This window comes from Hakea prostrata, chromosome 5, assembly GCF_041222555.1.
Source record: "Hakea prostrata isolate BN-2017 chromosome 5, UWA_Hpros_2, whole genome shotgun sequence".
Classification (NCBI taxonomy): domain Eukaryota; kingdom Viridiplantae; phylum Streptophyta; class Magnoliopsida; order Proteales; family Proteaceae; genus Hakea; species Hakea prostrata.
Genome location: NC_142604.1, coordinates 27,283,425 through 27,305,943, shown reverse-complemented (window position 1 = coordinate 27,305,943; position 22,519 = coordinate 27,283,425). Strand labels below are relative to the sequence as shown.

Genomic DNA, 22,519 nt, shown 5'->3' with positions numbered 1-22,519 from the left:
CTATTAAATGTGAAATTATTCTCTATGAAAGATCCTATTCGGCTATTATTTTAATCAATCAAATATAGAACTACATTATTTGGTATTAGAGGCATGACATGGAGTGAAACTTCTAGATCATCCAATCCAACTAACCCTATGGCACCAATGATGGGGATGTTTTAACAACTGAGCAACCAAATCACTGTGAACCAGAAGCAAATGGACGAGAGGTTCTTAGAAATGGAGGCCAAAGTTGCTGCCTCTACTCATGCTTTTCACCCTCCAATTGGTGAAGAATCCTAGCCAGCTCATTCTATAGCCAATTTTCCTCCTTAAAGAAAAATAGGGAGACGACCCCAAAGGATTCCAATTCTGCGACCAACTTTCGAGGAGCACCTACGAAGTTATTTTGCTAGAGAACAACCTACATTCATTAGGCATGTTGGTGACTCTCACAAGGTTAAGCTTGAACTCAAAGAATACTCAGGTAAGCATGATCCTCAAGTGTTTTATAATTGGTTGGTAGTGTTGGATGACTATTTTGATTGGTATGAACTATCAGAGGTACGAAAGATGAAGGTAGCACTTACCAAACTAGTTGGAGCTGCACGTGAATGGTGAAGAACTGTGAATATGAGTTGGATGATCGTGGTAAAGGTCCTACTACATGGGAGGAAATGTAGGAAGAACTAAGAGAAAAGTACTTGTCATTTACTTTTCAAGTGCGACTACAAGACAAGTTAAATTATTTTCATCAAGGAAACTTGTCAGTTGCGGAATATATGGAGCAATTTGACTCTCTTTCTTCTCGTACAAGAATTCGAGAGAGGGAGATCCAAATCTTGTCACATTTCAGATTGGGTTTATGGCCTGAAATCAATAGGGTCATTGGCATTGTGGATGTAAAGAGTGTGCGGGATTGTTTTGAAAAAGCCCTACGTGCTGAAGAATTATTGGCATCCAACAACAAAAGGTTTAGATACCAAGCCGGGGGAGGTTAGGTGAAATTTTCTAGCACCAAAACCTACTACAAGAACCCCAACCCCCAGTCAACCCACAATTCCTACCCAACAAGATAAGTGTAAGGCTCCTATGACTAGTGCAGCCAAGCACAATGTTTTCATTGTCAAGAGGTTGGACATTAAGAAGCTCGAGGAAGTCAATGTAGTTTGTGACTTCATGGATGTTTTTCCAGAAGATTTGTCAGGATTGCCTCCTGATAGAGATTTGGAGTTTTCGATTGAGTTAATTCCAGGAGCCACTCCGGTATCTAAAGCCCCGTATAAAATGGCACCTTCCGAACTGAAAGAACTACAAAACCAGTTGAATGAGCTTTTAGACAAAGGTTTTATACAGCCAACTGTATCACCTTGGGGAGCTTCGGTCCTATTTGTGAAGAAGAAAGACGGTAGCATGCATCTATGCATTGATTACCGGGAGTTGAACAAGTTGACCATAAAGAATAGATATCCGCTGCCCAGGATTGATGACATCTTCGATCAGTTGAAAGGTACAGCTGTGTTCTCAAAGATTGATCTGAGATCTGGATATCACCAACTTAAGGTGAAGTCTAGTGACATTTTCAAGACAGCCTTCAGAACAAGATATGGCCACTATGAGTTTAGAGTCATACCCTTTGGTTTGACTAATGCTCCTACTATTTTCATGGATCTTATGAATCGAGTTTTTCATGATGTGCTTGATAAATTTGTGATCATCTTTATTGATGACATCTTGATTTACTCAAAGAATGAAGAAGAGCATATGAGACATCTTAGTTTCACCTTGCAAAGATTGAGAGAAAGGAAGCTTTATGCCAAGTTTAGCAAGTGTGACTTTTGGCTCTCAAGAGTAGTATTCCTAGGCCATGTGGTTTCAGCAGAAGGTATTCGTGTTGATCCCGAAAAAGTTAAAGCAGTTGCTGACTGGGACAAATCGAAGACCGTGACAGAATAAGAAGTTTTATTGGAATGGCGGGATACTATTGGAGATATTTTGAAAACTTTTCTAGGTTGGCTACTCCTATGACTAAGCTAACTAGAAAAGAGGAGAAGTTTGTTTGGACTGACACTTGTGAGAAGAACTTTCAAGAGTTGAATGATAGATTGACGAGTGCCCCAGTTTTGACTATACCTGATAAGTCCGGTTGTTTGAGATTCTATACTGATGCGTAGAAGATTGGTTTGGATTGTGTCTTGATGCGACATGGGAAAGTGGTAGCTTATGCCTCTAGGCAATTGAAAGAGTATGAGCGGAATTATCCCACTTATGATTTAGAGATTGCTGTTGTTGCCTTCACCTTGAAGATTTGGAGACATTATCTGTTTGGAGAAAAGATCGCTATTTTCACTGACCATAAAGGTCTGAAGTACTTCTTTACCAAAAAGGAGTTAAATATGAGACAAAAAGATGGTTGGAATTATTATTTGATTATGATTGTGATATTCAGTATCACGCTGATAAGGCGAATGTGGTTGCTGACGCTCTTAGCATGAAAAGTAAAAGAAAAGAGTTAGATTTAAATCCTTTGAGTAAACAGTTACAGTTTTTTATTTCAAAGCTTGGTTTGGAAATTGTTCCAAAAGGATCGGATTTTGTTCTTTTTGCCATGACAGCAAGATCCACCCTTAAAGATAGAATTGTTGCTCTGCAAGCCTCTGATCAGGAATTGAAGGAGAAAATTGAGAATATTTCTTCGAATCCTGAGTCGGATCTTGATTTTGGTATATCTATGGATGGTGCCTCGTTGTATTTACCTTAGACTATACTACGAAGAGGACACCCAATGATACTACTTTAGCTTGTTCCTTAGAATCAGGGATGATGTGGTCTCACAGGACAAGACTGGGAAAGCAATTGGGATAATCCAAATGGTATGGGAATACTTTTCATTATATACCCAACAATGATGTGACTCATTGCCTGGGCAAATTGTTATTTGACAAAGTCATGAGTACATCATATGAGGATAGTTCACATTGCTCACTATGAGGGATCGAGAGTGTGGAACTGGGTATAATTGAATTTTTTAGTTTATAATGAGATAATTTCGAGTGATGTGCTATGTTGGTTAGATGGAGACTTGATTTAACACTCCTATGCATTGAAAGGATTAGAGTTGATGACAACAATTGGATAACTCCACCACCTTGTAGCTAGTGGGAGATGTTAATCGTACTGGGGAGATCCCACTACAATTTGCTCTATAGGTGGCGGCAAAACGGTTACGTAGTCCAAGATGACTACCCCACTATTTAGTTGAGTTCAAGCAGGACTCTAATATTGATTTCTCTCACTTGGATGAGTCTAAGTAATACCCTAATTAATGAATTAGGGTTGAGGGAAAATATTATAAATAAAGGGAAAGAATACCAAATAGAAGACCAATAATAGAATACTCTCCTATACTCTGCAAATTCTCCAAGCTAATCTTAAACCTCCATTATTGTGGTTCGTCGATTTAGAAACGTGGAAATAACCTATAGAGTACACAAGGCAAATCAAGGGAAAAGGAACACAAAGAGACACCTCCAGTGTTTGGATCCAATGCACTCAAGATCACTAAGGTAAAGTATCTAGAACTCTTCCCTTTTATGATTTTAATTTACACTAAGAATAATATAATGAGCTAGGGCCTGTTTGGTTACATGAATCCAGAGATTTCAATTCTCTGGATTCATGAATCTGAGAATTATATCTGTTTGGTTGTAAAAATCTCTAGATTCATGAAATCTAGCGATTCACCTTTTTACACTAAAAACGTGAATCTGTAGATTTATGGGTAAGGGGTGAAATTCAGAGATTTCAAAAAAGCTATACATTTGCACATTCACAAAAATTACGTCAATCAAATAGTTTTTTAGGATAAATCCATAGATTTCATTCCACAACCAAACATCTAATTTTATAAATTATAATTACATATATTTGAAATCTCTAGATATTTGAAATCTCTAGACTCATGTAACCAAACAGGCCCTAAGGGTGTCTTAGGGATGGTATTTCTTTTTTATTTTTCCCTTAAAAATTATTTTCGATTGTGTTTGGTACCATTTATGGGCGCTATTTCTATTTAAAAAAATGCTAAAAAAAAATACAGAAGTTGAAAAGAATTAGAGAGTTTTTTATTTTCAATTTTCAACTCTTTATGCAGAAACTTTAAAATCCACGTGAAAATCATGAGGACAAAATTGTAAATGTAAATATTTTTATAACACTTACTTCTATCCTTATCACACTCTTCATTCGTCTCCTTGGATCGCAACCCTTTGATCCTTGAATACCTCCCAATATTTCATCTTCCTTGTACTCTTGTAGGGATTCTCTTTCCCATTTTTCGACCTTTCTATAGTCTTTTACCTTCCTTCTCTAGATTTGACTTTGATCAACGTTTTAGAAGATTTAATCCCTAATCTGATATGGTTGTTTTTAACACTAGAATTCTTTCCTTTGGTTGTTTTCATTGCTAGAATTATTTCCTTTTGGTTGTTTATAATGTTATAATTCTTTCCTTATAGAGAGGGTGGAGGATGGGTGAAAGAGAATTGGAATAAATAAATGTTTCGTTAGATAATGCTCTTTATTCAATTTGTTTATCATATAAAAAAACCCTAATTTAAGTCTATCTTCCTTGGTGATGGAGGAGGCTTTGGAGATTGGTCGTTCTAAGACACCAAGGAGAGAATGGCAAGAGTGAAGCAGTTGTATCAACTTCTTGAATTTTCTAAAAAGAGTTTGTCGCCTTCAAAGGTCTCTGCTCTCGTCGATTGTTACCTAAATCTCTTCAGATTTTTCTTACAGTTTTCCTAAAGAATTGAAGTAGAAGATGAGTGAAGAGAGGATTTGTTCTCCATTCTTTTAAAATAGAGCAAATTGCACTGGCACCCCAAAATGAAAGCATTAAAGCACTGACACCTCATTTTATTTTTAAAAAATACAGACACCCCAATTCAATAAACACACTAGTCCATTCCGTTAGTGAAACTGTTAATCCACTGTTAAAAATTTTTTAATTCCAAAAATACCCTTACTAAAATCGGAATTCATGGACGGAGTGGTTGGTTGGCGTTTCTCCTGCTGCTGTCTATACGATCATGATTCATGATTCATGCCTTCAAGCCCTACCGCCAGTCTCTTGCTAACCAACGAACCCATCGAACTTTTGCCAGAATATCGGCGATGAGAGCATAGACCAGATTGTAGAGGGTTAGGAAACTGTGGGTTGAAATTGCTCTCTGTAAGTAGTGGAACAGCGTATGAATTGGAAGATTGAAGAGAGGAAAATGTTGGGTTTTTTTATTTTCTCTAAATCAGAGAAGAAAAGTTGCAATTGCAGTGAAGGGAAGTGAGAAAAGAAAGGGATATATAGAGGAGATGGAAAGTCGGTTGTTCGGACTTTATTGATCTTCCGTATAATTGTTCTTTAGTCAAGCCAATGATGATGAATGGTTTGAAGAAGAAGAAGAAGAAGAAAGTTTCCTGAAATTTTAAAATAAGTGATGTAATCTGTATAGGTTCCAAGGTCATAGCAGAGGAATTCAATGAAGGCGGCTAAGCTTTGCTTTCTCAGCTAAGCTGCTGCTTCTACTCCTTCTTTCGTATCGTATGACGACTCTGGCCAAGTCCTTCACAACTTTTTTATACTCTGAGAAATTCTGGAGAAATTTCCCAAGTTCAACGCTTGCGATACACTATTTCGCGTTTTGGATTTCCTTAGCTTAGCACGTTTGGAATCGTTCTCTTTCTCCCGTGCTTACACGAAGCAACTGATACTACAGATTACGGTTGTGGAACACGACTCACTCTCACTTGTTTGCGAGGAAATTCTCGCCGGATTGTTTGCAGCCCTTGCTGGAGATTGCAGATAGCGCCGGATTGTTTGCAACCCTTGAGGTTTCGAAACTTCCGACTTTCCGAGTGACTTCGGCGAACTTTCGGCGAGATTTCGCTGGTTCGCTTGGTATATGGTAGTAATTCGGATACAGCGACCGTCTCATGGATTTGATGATTATTCTGGTCTGTGCTGCGGTTGTTTCCGAGATTTCGCTAAGAGATCCCTTTCAATCTATTAACCAATGTTGCTGAAGAAAAAGGGGGGGGGGGCGGGGGGGGGGGGGGGGGCGGGGCGGGGGGGGGGGGTTAAAAAACTTGGATTGTTACTAGAAACTGATGGATCAACGGTTGTGTTGGGATTGGTGATCTTATCAATCACTGCCTTTTTAAAGTCGGTATAAAGCCATGCCATGTTCTCAAAGGAAAATGGTGTTCATTAGCCGTACTCTTGAGTTTTATTAGATGAAAAGAAAAGCCTTTATTGCTGGTCCTAGATGGTGTTTGGATGAATCAGTTTTATAGAAGGTTTCCTTTATAACATAAGGATATAAGATGCAGGTTACATAAATAACAGAATCAAGAGATATAATTCTAAAATACATTCTTAGTATCTTTTGAGAACTCTCAGTGAACAAGATTCCGTGGCTATTTTTCCCTATATAGCAGTACTCTCCCAAGATGGGAACGAGAACTATGAGTCAAATGAAGATGATCTAAGGTTCATACTAGTCATAAGGCTTGACTTGTGTCATTAAGTATGTTCGTTATACAAAATCTGGTTTAAAATAGTATTTTGACTCTTTGAAAACCAAAGTAATTGTGGGTTTGATCTTGATTGATTGAAATGGTTCCAAGTTGGTTCAATAGTTTAAATTGAGTCATGTTGATGGGTCTATCCCATTTATCTTGATTGATAATTATTAATAGTATGATCTTGGTTTGGAATGACTTACATGAGAACCTGGCATAAGTTTAATATTAAAATATGAATGGTTCACATGTTACATTAACATGCTTTGAGGTTTGTAATATGCTTGTTACCTTTGTGTGTGTGGTTATTATGGCTTATCTACGACGAACATATTAGTAGTATGTAAGCATTTTTCCAAAATGCAAATATAACTAGGTCAATGAAGGTATGCATAGTCATTTTAAAAACTTACATGGCTATATATCAAGTCTTTCATATGACTCAAGTATCACTCTTGGAAAAGAGAGTGTATGGCATTGATCGGTTTGGAAAATTCAATTCAAGACTGAATTATACACTTCAGCTTTGGAAACCCCGAAGACGTAACATGCAAAACAAGTATTGGTAAGGTTATTCTTATGAATTATTTATGTAAATCCTTACTTAGTGTATGGCTTTATAAGAAAGTCGGATCCAAAGCCACATGGCAAGGAAGTAATGAAGGATATATAATAATATGATCATATCTGAATTAGCATTAGCATTTACATGGATGTTAAATGACATAATCGTAGAGGCATAAAGACGTTATGTCGTGGATGCATATATCTTCCAAAGGAGTGGACACTATGTTTTAAATACATATGTCTAGAGGTTCACAAAGTATGGCTATTAATGTTTAGTCAAAGAAATAATTTGACTAAAGGTTATGTAAAGCCTCAGATCACTATCGTGATATCCTCTGAAGGAATGAGCTTATAAGGCCTGTGTCGTAGGTTTTGTGATGGAAACCCTACCTATGTGAAGAGGTTTTAATCCTGAATTAGGTTCAAAGGGTAAAAACGAAGTCACGAGGGGACCTGTTTAGTACTACTATTGTGTTGCTCATTCTGGTTAGATGGTAAAGTAGTATCACTACAATGAAAGAGGTTGAGCAGTGGACTCTTAATTAGCCAAATCCTACGAAATGTGGGGGTGTGTTAACTGTGGTGCACATTGGGCTAACCTAAGTGAGTGTAGAGGGTGTGGCCGCCCTCGATAAGAGTCTTAAGGCGAGCTCTTTAAACACTCATGAGACCAAGATAGGGGATAGGGCCTAGAATGTCCCAAGTAATTATTCAGAATGTTCGGACGTCGACTAGTGGGATATGGATAGTGAGCTAGCCAGCTACACTAAAGAGGAAAGGTTCAAGAAGTTTGACTTCACCTGTACTCTGTAGCGTAGTTCATTAGACCTAGTGTAGGTTCAAGTCCAGAAGACACCTCCAACGACGTGTCCTGCTAAGTCTAAATTTACTCATGAACTCAGTGTTTTGTTTTGTTAATATTTTGAATCTGTGGGGGATTGTTGGAATTTTAAATTTATATTTAAATTATAAGATTCAAAATATTTTTTGTGTTTTATAATGAAGGGTTAGAGGTAATGTTATTCCCTTTTAGATACCTAAATAGCCAATGGGTAGTCTATGGAAAGTCTTGTTTGAATGGCTAACAAACAAGACTTAAGGGAAAAGGCATGATCTGGGAGGTATCTTTTAGAGATACCCTTTATAGGTGTCTCTTCCTCTTCTATATAAAGAGAGGAGTTGATCTCTAGGAACCCTAACAGTTTTAACGCCAATATTAGTCTCTTGGTTTTCTATCAAGGTGTGAGTGTTTTTTAACGAGTTTGTGAGTATTACTTTCGGACGCTCTTTGCAAGTAGATTCCATTGGAGTGCATGCCATTGGAACTAAGGAGTTGTTGTATCTTGGAGGTGAGGTCGCCATGGTCAAACCCAGTCTGCACTATAGGGGGCGTTCAAATATCTTAAGGAAAAGTACTGATATGTACGCCTCAACTCACCATGTTCGAGTTCTTCTTATTGTTATTGTATTGTATTCTCGATGACATACATATGCATAGTGATGTTACTGATTTCTTCTTCAACTTCAACAAAGACAAGGATATCAGATAAGTTCTATTTCATGTATTCTATAGTCTTATACTTGCTGCCCATATAATGATTTCCAACACATTACGAGGGATTATGATACGAATTACATAAATGAAGAAAAGGCAGAAAAGGATGCTCGAGATTGTCATCGATCATAGATGTGGTAGGACAGATAAGAGCACAAAAAGACAAGGGAGCATAACCTTCAAGAAGGTTTGAAAGAATGGTTAAAACCCCAACCTATCTAAAGGGATATACTCGTTAATGGGCTAAGATGAATAGTTGTGCTTTGTTAAAGATCCAATGATTTGTCATTACAATTTTCCTATGTTGCTACTATAAAAAAGTGTATAAATGAGAATAGGAACCCTAAAGAAGGCGATGAATATTAAAGTTATCTCCTAATTCCGCCTTTCTTCCCCTCTATGTCTTTGTTTTTCTCTCTGAGTTCCTCTTTCTAATTCTAAATCATAACAACTGGTTCGACCTGCCGGATGGTTGAGGAACTATGGAGTCGTCAATTAGATGAAGTGATTAAGCATCTGAGGGCCTTTGCTACGCCGCTCACGGGGAGCCGCTGAGCTTGCTTCAAGGAATTATTACGCAGCAAAAAACCTCTTAGATAGAGCAGTGTGAAACTATGAGTGAAATGCTGGTGCGACTGACAAAGATGGAAGGAAGGTTCAATCGAGCACTGGGACAAGCATCGACAACTAAAAGCTCTTTACCCATTTTGGAAACTCCAGGATCAACAAGGTCTTCTCAGCCATTTGGGGGTATCCAAATGCGTACATTGTGGCTGGATTTTCCTTGCTTCAATGGGCTTGATCTAGAGGGGTGGTTGTTTTGAGCAGAGAGTTTCTTCAAGTACCACTCTACACGTGATGAACGATAACTTCCTTTAGTATAGAAGGAGCCGTTATGTGGTGGTTTCGTTGGATGAAGTGAGGAGGGCAGTTGTCAAATTGGGCAACATTCACAAAGGCGTCGGTAAAGCATTTTGGTCCATCTCCCTTAAAGGATCCACAAGGGGCCTTAGAAAAGCTCTCACAAATTACCACGGTATCCGAATCCTAGTCACGCTTCGAAGAATTGGCGAATAGAGTAGATGGCATACCAGCATCCTTCTTGATCAGTTGCTTTATATCAGGGTTGAAGGTGGAGTTGCGGCATGAAGTCTTATCGGCGCAACCCCAAGACATGGCGACGACTGCAGGGCTCGACAGGATGCAAGAAACTAAGCTACAGGAGCTGCGGCGAATGGCAATACAAACTATTCAAATATCAGTCCGACCACCACTATTACCCACACCACCTGAAAAATCAATGCCAACAACTCCATGATTGTCAGCCATACCCATTAGGAAGTTAACTCCCATCGAGATGCAACAATAGAGAGAAAAAGGGTTGTGTTTCAACTGTGATGAAAAGTATTGGACATGACACAAGTGTAAAGGGCGCCAATACCTGTTGCTAGAGACTCAAGAAGATAAGCCTTCCATAGACGAAGACACCAAGATGTTTGTCGAGGCCTTGAAGCAAATGGCCGTTGCTACCACACTTACACTAGAGCTCTCTTACCACTCTCTTATGGGCACGGATTCAACCATGACAGTGCAATTCACAGGGACCATAGAGAATCGTTCTGTATAAGTGCTGATAGATGGACGCAGCACCCACAATTTCGTGTAGAGTCGTCTAGCCAAACTACTAGGGTTACTTGTTAAACCAATATTGTCACATCCCGCCATAAATCCACCAAGGGGGTACCCTATCTGGGTTACTCGGGAGTGATCCACAGCCCAACAAATCCAGTTTAGGAACGATCATATCCACTTATCACAATAATATAATCAAAAGCAAGGACAAATTATGGTATTCAAGTAATCTAATAATAAAAGTTAAGAAATGATCACAGAAGGATCACAAAGAACATTAGAGTGCAGAATAACAAGTACCAAATCAAAAGACAACTATAGAGTATAGCGGAAATATACTCTACAAACGTGTGCGGAAGGTAGATCGAAATAAGGTAAAGGTTACAACCATATCTCCAAAGAAGGGAAATAAAAAGGTAAGCAACTAAGTTACAGTTTCTTCTAACTTATACAATGTCTCCTTGGTAACATAATCATAAGAAACTAAGCCAGGCCGGATCTACTCCTGACAAAAATGAGTCTTGAACGGATAGCCTTCACAGATGTAGTCACCGTAGCCAAAGTGGTATGAGTCACCAACCTAGTCCTCAAAGTGTTGACTGTCACAGTCAACAGTAGTAGTACCTGCAGAAAAGTCTAATAAAATATGTTGCAAAAAGGAGTGAGTTCAAAAGAACTCAGCAAGGAAAGTTATTCCATAATAACATAAATCATATGATGCACAGCATAGCATGATGCAATATGATATGAGACATATGATGCAGACATGAATCTAACTCTAAGTATGCTGGTCTCTATGGTAGACATGCTTTAAGTCATAGCACCATACTACTTTAGGTAGTCTTAGTCACTCATCACCGGGGAGAATTGGGTCCTGCATCCCTCTCGGACAAATCCATGGTTAGGGGTTTCGGTCACCACTCTCTCACATCTCCATTTGGTCTAAGTATTGGCGCATGTCAATGTAAAGCCTAGCCCAATGCAAGTCATCTACATAGTCATATCATGTCAGTTCTAGATACGTCCATTCCTCCCCTCTCGGGATTCTTTCCGGTATCCTTCACACTAGAGTCACGGATATTACTCACCGGACTCATCAACCCTATTGGTCATCCACAAATAGTAGACGGGAAGCTCTCACGTCCCCTCACGGATCATTTCATTGGTCTTGAGCGCCCGTGAGCCCAAGTCTAGACATTTGCAACCCTACCAATAAATAGCCCCTTTCGGGTAACCGCAATGCAATTTATGTCCTCTCACGGAGTGGTTACTGGTCTTGAGCGCCCACAAATCCACATTGCTACCACAGGTCGTTCGGTCTCAATGCCCTTCCGATTCGGCTCTGATATGATAGGGACATCCTAGCCATACATCTAGACAAGTCCTATGTATGTCATCCAATGATCCAGGAAAGTGTCGATGGGCATCTTCGGAGAACATCCCATACTATTCCCTCCGTTGTCCAAGGACAGAAGTACCAGTAGGGCACTCCCCAGTCCTAAATCATACCTAAGCAATCACATGCTTATTTCCATCCATTTCATATCAACAATACATTATCATATTGAAAACATGTCATAACATCTCATAATACAGTGTATAAATAAATGACAAGAATAAGTAAACATGATAAACCAAGTAATTAAGCATGGTACTATTGTCATAAGGTAACTACAGTAGTCATATGATGTCTAAAATCAATTAATAAGTTAAGTCTACTAAGTCACCAACAATAGCGTAAAAGTCATACAGTCTATGTTGTATGGCAATAACCGTCCTTACCTCAAATTGTGAAGAAGATTATCCGAAGTCACAAGAGAATGGTCCAATCATAGTCTTAAAGCCCTAAACAAACATACATGAAGGGTTAGAGAAGAAATCAAAACAATCGGAGATCGAATGGATCAAAACTGGGCAAAAGTTTCTGACAGCAACCTTGTTGGTCGATACATTGGGTCGATAGTATCGACCAACAAGCATCGACCAAAAGAATCTCGGACAACAAGCTTTGGTCTTCCGGGTCTCGGATCGATACGAAACTTGGAGGGAATGCTAGGAATAGTAGCAAGAGACTATGTAGCAAGAATTAACATGATCCAATGGTCAAATTGAAAACCCCCAAATTGAGGTCCTAGGTTCGAACTTGCAAGAATCATGTTCTTCAATGAAATCAATTGCAATTGCAAGAGAACTTATGAATTCAATTAAGGGAATGATGGGCTGTAGATTAGAGATACATACTAACATATAATCAGACCTAATTGAAAGAGAAAATCAGATTAAGAGATGAATTCATGTTGTAAAGAAAAGAAAAATCAAAATAAGAAAGCAAGAACATCATGTATGAGAATCATAGCATGGAAAGGGTGAAGAGAGGTTTAACCAAAGCAAAAGAGCTTGTAGAAGAGGTGGTTGCAAGGTTGCAGCACCATCTTCACGAACTCAGTAGCAAGAACAAGGTGAGGTAGAAGTAGATTAGAGAGAGAGTGAGAGATTACATACCTTGGAGAAGAGATTAGAGAAGAGAGACAATGATTCTTGAAGAAGATCAACACCCAAGCCAAGGAGGAGGCTTAGAGGAGCTTTCCCACGTTCTCAGATGTTGAAATGAGTGAAATAATGATTTAGGTTCGAGGTTTCACTTAAAAGGAGGAAGGAATATCCAAAAAGCACATTTTTATTCGAATCTGGGCTTGTTGGTCGATACCTTTGGTTGATAGTATCAACCAACAGTATCGACCAACAGAGTCTCAACAGAATTTTCAAGAATAGTTCAGCAACTTCGAACAGGGATTCGGAGGGTTATACAAGGTCAAATTGAGTGACGTTTTCTTCTACAAGTCAATAAAGAAGTCTAGTTTTTAGAAATACCTTTGGATAAAGCATGAGAGTTTATTAGGTCCACCAACTAAGTTCATCTTCTTCGATGCGCAAGCAGGATTTTCCAGACATAGTTCAGCAACTTCGGACAGGGATTTGGAGGGCTATATGGGGTCAAATTGAGTGGGGTTTTCTCTTACAAGTCCATCAAGAAGTCTAGTTTTGGGAAATATATTCAGATTGAGCACAGGAGTTCATTAGGTATTTCAACTAATTCACCCCTCTTCGGTGCGCAGATTTAAAACTAACACTCCTCTTCGATGCGCAGATTTAAAACTAGCACTGACAATGCTCTCAAGTGAGGGCATCATCGTCAATGTCCATGGGCTTGGGCTCTGACACCAAATCATCAACCAAAAGGGTCCCCAAGGACTTTTCCCACCACTTCGGGTCATTGGATCAACAAACAATACAAATTCCAGGCCGGGTCAGGGTAAGGATAAGGCCGGACATGGCCTCTTAAGGCTTTCAAGGATAACAACATTGAAATCAAGGTCCGACTTCAAGGTCTAACATTAAACAAGTCTTTATTTATCCCAAAACAAATAGGGTGTCCTGGTTAGGTTTGGGCTGGATTTTACGTTCTTCCCCCCTTAAAATAATTTCGTCCTCGAAATTGGGAGAGTACTAGGCTTCTAAGGAGATGGAGGACATTGCTTTTATCTTGACTTTTCTTCTCCCAAAATCTTCAGAAAACAATTAACAATAAATCTTTTTGTAAGAAAACAATTAACAATAAATCTAACATGCCTTGAAATCAAATCGAAAGTATGATCATGGCTTCTTGAAGACTTCACAAGGATCATGGCAACGATCAATATGAAGGTCATAAAACCTTAAAAATGACAGGAGATTGTATAAGAGATGGTTGCAAGGATGCAACATCTTCTTCTAAATCTCAATCACAAAGGATAAAACATAGTAAGAGTAGATCAATACAACACAAGAGAGATTACTAACCTTTAATTGAGGAACAGGAGATGAAAAGCTTGAAGTCTTGAAACAATTAGAGGGAATGACAAATCATGAAGATCACACGTGATTTCTCATTGAAATCATCATGTGGAGAGTTCACAAGGTTATAGGGTGTATGGAGATCCACTCTAGAATAGCAAGGATAGAAAGATCAGTCATGGGAATGACTTAAGATCACTCTCTTATCAAAGGGAAATAGAAGGCACAATAAGAATTAGAAGGGAGAAAATATCAGCTTCGGGGTAAACTTCTACTAAACAAAATTAGGCAACTCATATGACAGAGGATAAATCAAACAATGTATATGGTAGGTATGCATTCGGCACAGCAAGAAGGTTAGAATTAGGTGGGATTTCACAAATGCCAACAGTGATAGTAATGATGGGCGATGGAAAGAGACTTACCTGCAAAGGGCAAATTCGGAATTTGAAACTCAAGGTACAGACTCATACTCTCATCTTCGATGCTTATATACTCTCATTATTTGGGGCGTATATCATTTTAGGGTGCAATGGTTATCTACCCTAGGCCCAATATTGTTTGATTATGGGCGCCTCACCTTGAGGTTCACTCATATGGGTTGAGGTATAACATTAATAGGTGAGTCAAACCCATGCCCAATGCAAGTGGATATTCATGTGTTAAAAAGGGGGGCTGAGACTCACAATTATGCCGCATGCTTTAAATTGGAAATGGAAGCGGGAAAGTGTTAGCCCAAAATTGTAATTTTTGTTGGATTGCTATGAACTCATAGTTGATGAGCCCACGGGCTTACCCGTAATGAGGGAACAAGACCATACCATATACCTCCTGTCACATCCACCCAGCCGGTACCCTATTTGGCATACCCGGGATGTGATCCACAGCCCCGAAGATCCATAGTCCAGGGACCACATCATCCACATCGACGATAACACAATTATGAACAATTAATATTAAACTAACAATTGATAATAATAGAATTTGGAAATGAGATACCAAAGATAATCAGAGTGCTGAAGTAAATATCTTATCAGATAAATTAAGAAGGCAGTGGGCGGAATCCACTCCTTCGATCAAGCAGAAAGTGAGGTCAAAACTGGTAAATTACAAATCCCAAGTTATGAAACTAAATTTAAAGTTATTACAATTCCTCCAAGTTTAACTGCCACAAAAGAAGGGGGTGGGCAGCTACGCATAAGTCTCCTCCACAATAAATAAATTTTCTTCAAAAGTGAAGACCATAGAGACCCAACATGGCTGCTCCCAAACTATCCAAGGGCTAACCCTGATACGCCGAAGGATCTGCTTCGGTACCATCACCAAAGTCTTCATTGTAGCTAGACTCCGGATAGTAGTATGAGGTATTTGGGTCCGCCTCAGGGAACACACCATCAAAGTAATCACCTGTAGAGTAGTCTAGCAAATATTGCAACAGAAAATGAATGAGTTCAACAGAACTCAGCAAGGTAGTTATTCCACAACACATAAGCCACAAGATAATCATAAAATGATGCACATGATATGAGACATATGATGTAATATGATTCTAACTCTAAGTATGCTGGTCATCTAGGGTAGACATGCTTTAAGCCGTAGCACCATACTTCTTTAGGTAGTCTCAGTCACTCATCACTGGGGGGAATTGGGTCCTACATCCCTCTCGGACAAATCCATGGTTGGGGTTTCGGTCACCACTCTCTCACATCACCATTTGGTCCAAGTATTGGCGCATGTAAGGGTAAAGCCTAGCCCAATGCAAGTCATCTACTTAATCATACCATGTCAGTTCTAGATACGTCCATTCCTCCCCTCTCGGGATCCTTTTCGGTATCCTTCACACTAGAGTCACGGATATTACTCACCGGACTCATCAACCCTATTGGTCATCCACAAATAGTAGACGGAAAGCTCTCACGTCCCCCTCACAGATCATTTCACCGGTCTTGAGTGCCTGTGAGCCAAAGTCTATCCATTGCAACCCTACCAATAAATGGCCCCTTTCGGGTAACCGCAATGCAATTTATGTCTTCTCAAAGGGTGGTTACCAGTCTTGAGCGCCCACAAATCCACATACTACCACGGGTTGTTCGGTCTCAATGCCCTTCCGATTCGGGTCTGATATGATAGGGACATCCTAGCCAAACGCCACTAGACAAGTCCTATGTATGTCATCCAATAATCCGGGAAGGCGTCGATGGACATCTTCGGAGAACATCCCATACTATTCCCTCCGATATCCAAGGACAGAAGCACCAGGAGGGTACTCCTCAATCCCAAGTTATACTTAAGCAATCACATGCCCAAGTTCATCATATCAATTCACAAGATATAACATCATAGTAAACATTCGATCCATGACATTGACATAATTCATCATATATTGAAATTGATAAACAAATAAGACATTGAAATAAAATTAATGTAAACACAAAGCTACTGTTGAAAGACATATGTAACAAGTCTAACATGATAAGAATATGAGATAGAGACTATGTTCATTAGGTTAGGAACACCAAGTCAAAATTTCACATCCTATGTAATTATGTCGATAACTATCCTTACCTTGAATTGGAGAAAAGGATGGTCCAAGATCACAAGCAAGTGGCCCAAATAGTCTTAAAACCCTAAACAAGCATATATGAAGGGTTAGAGAAGAAATCAGAACAATCGGAGATCGAACGAATCAAAACTAGGCAAAAGTTGCTGACAGCAACTCTGTTGGTCAATACATTGGGTCGATAGTATCAACCAACAAGCATCGACCAAAAGAATTTCGAACAGCAAGTTGGCTTTTTGGGTTTTGGCCCAAATTTGGTCTTCCGGGTCTCGGATCGATACGAAACTTGGGGAACAGTCTAAGCACAATATAGAGACACTAATTATCAAGGAATTAACATAATCCAATGGTCCATTTAGAAATCCCCAAATTGGCATATCAAGGTCAAGAGTTGTTAATCATGGCATTGGCTATATCTTAATGCAAATTGGGGGAAAACATAGTGGATTAGGTAGGGAATCACTTAGGAGCAATATTGAAATCATATGCAAGGTATAGATTAGGTTAATCATAGGTTTCATCTCAGTTTTGGTAAATAAAGCAAGTTGGTGAGTAATAAATCATGGAAATGCATGGTTAATGATCAAGAGGTAAGTAAATCATAGCAAGATCAGAGAAAACATCAATGTATAAGGTATAGAAGACTCATGGCAAGGTGTTTGCAAGGTTGTAGCACCTTGGCCATGGTCCCAACAGTAAAATAAGAGAAAAGACGAGTGAGAAAGTGACTAGGAGAGAGAGTCATACCTTGAGAGTAGAGCAAGAGAGTGGAAGTGAGTGGTTGGCAATGATTAATGGGAAGATGCTTCACCATTACCAAGGAGGAGGTCTTGAGAGGCTCTTCCACGTTCTCAGATGTTGCAATCGTTGGAAAAGAGCTCTAGTCTCGAGGAATAAATAAATAGAGTGAAGAATATTCCAGAAAATCTTTAAACCTGGGTTCAGCAATACTGTTGGTCGATACATTGGGTGGATAGTATCGACCAATAGTATCGATCAATTCATGTTTCTGCAGAATAGTTCAGCAACTTTAGGTGTGGACTTGGAGGGCTATACAAGGTCAAATTGCATGGGTTTTTCTCCCACAGTTCACTCAAGAGGTCTAGTTTTAGGGAGTACCTTCGGATTGTACACAGGAGTCCGTTTGATACCTCAATTGTCTCACTCTTCATCAGTGCACAGATTCTAACTTAACACTGATAATGTGCTCAAGGAAGGAGCAGCATCATCAATGTCCATAGACTGGAGTTCCGACACCACGTCATCAACTAGCAGGGCCCATAAGTCCCTTCTACCACCACTTCGGGTCTTCGGACCTACAAACACAACAATGTCCGGGTCGGGTCAAGGTTAGGTAAAAGCTGGATTTTACACCTCCAGCTTGGTTCACAACCGGTCAATGTACGACCCTATCGGTACCCACACTTCCAAAAGGAAGAAATCAAATGCCAAGTGGCCGCCATGTTGATGCATTGTATAATAAGGCCCAACATTAGCCCTTTCTCATCATTGGTCCTCTTGGTTAAAAAAAAGATGGTACGTGACAATTTTGTGTTGATTATTGAGCCTTGAATTCCATCACTATCAAGGACCGATTTTTTATACCTACAATCGACGAACTATTCGATGAATTGCATGTGGCCCACTATTTTTCCAAGTTGGATTTACGATTGAGATATCATCAGATCCGGGAATGCGCGTAAGATGTGCACAACGTTCCGTACCCATGAAGGGCACTATGAATTTTTGGTGATGCCATTTGAGCTCACTAATGCCCCCAATACATTTAAGGCCATGATGGATAGTGTATTTAAGGCCCATCTCAGAAAATTTGTATTTTTTTTTTTTTATGAACTATTGGTCTATAGCCCAACTTGGGCCCTTCATTTAAAGCACCTAGAGGAAGTGTTGAATATACTCAGGGTCCATTCATTATATGCAAAAAGGAGCAAATGCAGTTTTGGCAGGATGAGTATTGACTACTTGGGCCACATGGTATCTGGCCATGGTTTGGAAGTGGATCAAAATAAAATCACTGCAATTCTAAGTTGGCCCACTCCCATAATATCAAGGCAGTTCGAGGGTTCTTGGGTCTTATGGGATATTGTTCGCAAAATAAAAATAATCGCAAGGGTACGGTATCATGTAGCTAACGTCTACATAGCCACCCTTTACCGAACCACTCAGTGGCGGAGCCACGTTGGGACCGGAGGGGGCCATGGCCCCCCCCCCGGATTTTTTTGAAATTGTGAATATCCTTGTTTCTCTCCTTATTTCTCTATCTTTAAATGTGAAATACTAAAAAAAAATGTGAAATACCACTATTTGGCCCCCTCCAAAATTTAAAAATAAAAATTTAAGATAAAGATGATGGGTACAAATGTCATTCATAATATTTATCTAATGGTTATCATTAAATCCATAATTTAAGGAATAAAAGGTTAAATTCTAATTAAAAACTAACTCACGATTCATGAATTTTTCCTTATATATTCTCTCCTATTTTCATTTCTATTTATTCTCTCATGAATCTCCTCTTTTATTCCTATTTTTTCTCTTTTTTTTTCTCACACGTCTCACAAAATATTGAAGTAGTTAGCAAATTTTGGAATTTTCATAAATCTTCTCCACATCAGGTATTCACTCTCTTTCTCGAATTATTCCTTTCTCCACATTAGGTATTCACACTCACGAATTTTCTATTAATTTACCTAATTTTTAATGTAGACTCCACTTTAAAATATAATAATATATTATGAGATGAGACCTATAGTGGGTCCCACATTGGCCCACATACATTCGGCCCCCCCAATGTTCAATCCTGGCTCCGCCCCTGGAACCACTTGCCCTTGCTATCATCCAAACATGAGCCATCAAGCAAGGAACTTGTGTTGTACCACTGGCACTAGTGCAATGGGCGGGCTTACCACTCGAAGATGCATCATGGGAAGACCTCTCAGCCCTCCATTGCCATTTTCCTAACCTTAACCTTAAACAAGATTAATCTTCCGGAGGTCGGCAATAATACGAATTACATAAATGAAGAAAAGGCAGAAGAGAATGCAGACGTGGAAGGACAGATAAGAGCACAAAAAGACAAGGAAGCAGAAAAGAAGGTCTGAGAGAATAGGTAAAACCCCTGCCTATTTGAAGGAATATGCTCGTTAAAGAGATGAACACTTGTGCTTTGTTAATGATATAATGATTGCCATTACAATTTTCCTATGTTTTTTTTTTCTTTGGTGGGAAGATTAAAACTTTATTTATCTAACTGAAATCCTCGGGGGATCTTACACATTAAAGAGTCGAAAAGTAGAAACCAAACTAAAAGGGGGTGGGGAAAAGCGGTAAATAAACCAATCCTGAGAACGGGCCGCGAATTTAGCAAGTGCATCGGCAGCAAAGTTGGCTTCACGAGGAATGTAGGAGAAAGAACATTCGATGAATGATTCAGCCAGCTTACGAATATCAGAAATGAGGTGTGAAATTTACCAACTTCCCTGAGATTCCCGAGGATTTGATGAGTGAAAAGATAATCGCCTGGTTGTCGCTTTCCACCTGAAGATGAGTGATGTGGAGGTCGAGAGCAAGGCTAAGACCGCGACGAATGGCGAGTGCCTCAGCTGTAAGAGAGTCATGTGATCCCGTTCCTTGTTCAAACGCAAACACCATCTAATGTGAAGAGTTTCGAGCGAAACCACCTATCCCGGAACATGTTGGATTAAGACAAGATGAGCCATCCACATTTAATTTAATCTTACCCATATGTGGAGGTTCCCACCGAATGAGTGAGATAGGGTTACTAGGGAGGGGAATGGGGGATGTTGGAGGTGAAAAAGCATGTATTGCATGTTGTAACCGCGATAGGGCTTCGGGGATCTTTGGGGGAGAGGAAGAGTGGAGAATTGTGTTGTAGTATCCCCAGAGGGCCGAGAGAGCTATAAGGGTGTGTAATGATTGTTGTGTGTTTGAGGAAGAGCCCATCGATTGTGTGGTAAGGGTTCGGAGTTGGATATTTATCTCGGCATCCCACTCATCTCAGGTAAGCTCAAGAAGAAGCATTGTGTTTCATTACTCTCTAGAGTTAACATCTACTATCAAAAAGTGTATAAATGAGAATGGGAACCTAAAGAAGGCAATGAATATTAATCTCTTAATTCCGCCTTTCTTCTCCTCCATGTCTCTGTTTTTCTGTCTGAGTTCCTCCCTCTGATTCTGAATCATAACAGACGATGTTATGATAAAGCGTTTACTGAAAAAAAAAAAAAAAAAAAAAAAAAAAAAAAAAAAAAAAAAAAAAAAGAAGAAAGAAAGAAACACCATACCCACACCTGGTCTACGGACTACGGTTTAGCGCACCCACCGACCCCGTCCATCTTCTGGGCACTATGGCCGGTCACAAACTCGCATATAACAATGCCGGCCTCTTTTTCAGTTAAAATATTGGCATCTTCAAGCTCTGGTTTCCTTTCACCTTGCAGGTTCCATCTAGAGGGCGTTTCCAATTTACAGCGTTGCTTTTATGTTCACAGCTTAAGAAAGAGGCGTCATTACATAAACCCGCACTCACGGCAAGAGAGAAATGTCCGATCAAACGGTAAAATTCAGTGTTTTGTGCAGTATGTTCAATTGGATGCAACGAAGCAAGTCATCAGCAAAGAAGCGTTCCAAATTTCGTAAATTCCTCGACAACTTCTGTAAGCCAGAGCACTATTTCACTGCTATTCGATTAATTCTTCCGTCGCTCGATCGAGAAAGGGGGACATATGGATTGAAGGAGTCTGTGCTAGCAACTTGCCTTATTGATGCAATCGGAATGTCGAGGGAGTCGGAAGATGCTCTTCGTCTCATAAATTGGCGTAAAGGAGGAGCAAAAACTGGTGCAAATGCTGGCAACTTTGCGCTTGTCGCTGCTGAGGTGTGTGCTTTCAGTGCTTAGTTGCTTTCACGTGATGAGGTCCTGAAAATATTGAATCTGTTCTTTCTTCGGTTATCTTCTGTGCGTGTTGAAGCTTAAGTATGCTTATTCAGAATTAGCTACTAAGCTAGTGCTCCTTTGTTTCTTTGTCACATCGTCTCCAACAATTCGCACCCTAAGCATTTATTTAAGTTCTAATTTGTTACAATATCATTTAGCTTCCATCCATGAGTTATGGGTCGGTACATTTTTCATGGCCTTTGATTCGTTCAGGAGGGAATTAACAGAGGAATTTGGGGGGAGAGGTTACAGAAGACGTCAGGAAGGGAAGGTAGACGAAAGCAGAATTCTAGGGAGCAGAGGGAATAACTTTCTTCTTGATCAATCCCTTTCTGACATTAGCTTTATAGCCATTTCAGGCCATACAAAAGGGGATTCTTCCCTAATTACAAAATCATCCCGATCAATCCAATGGCTTCATTCTCCTGTCACAGCAAGAGTTCGTTATGCCGTTACAGCATGTAATCTTCTAGAAACGCTGGGCGTGTTCCCTTCGGGGTGACCTACGTGGCCTTCCCTCTTGTACAGAAAGGACGTCTCTGTCAGCATTGGCTTCCACCTTGGAGGTCGTATCATCGCTACTGCCCGCGGAAAGAACCTTATCCTCAAGGTTGAGATCTGGAAACTGATGATTGAGGCAGCAACATCTTCTCATTTAGCTTCATCAGGGGATAATCCATGCCCCTGAACAAGGGCTTGAGAAATTGCAGTGCCGTGGGGTCTGATGATGTGGTGCTGCGTAATAGCAAGAGGAAGTGGCTCTGGTGTGGGCACTGTTGGAGGCAGTGTGGTGTGCATGTCTGCTGGGGGATCTAAAATTGGGTTTCAA

General features: G+C 39.8%; 1 protein-coding gene across 1 annotated transcript in view; it reads left to right on the top strand.

The window, feature by feature from the left end:
- Nucleotides 1-21,027: 21,027 nt before the first annotated feature.
- Nucleotides 21,028-22,519, top strand: part of ATLIG4 (DNA ligase IV) — a 102,896-nt gene continuing 101,404 nt past the window's right edge. The window contains exon 1 of the mRNA XM_089155469.1: nt 21,028-21,630. Within this exon, the coding sequence (XP_089011595.1) occupies nt 21,295-21,630 (336 nt within the window). The 5' untranslated portion in view covers nt 21,028-21,294. The remainder of the gene's footprint in view (nt 21,631-22,519) is intronic.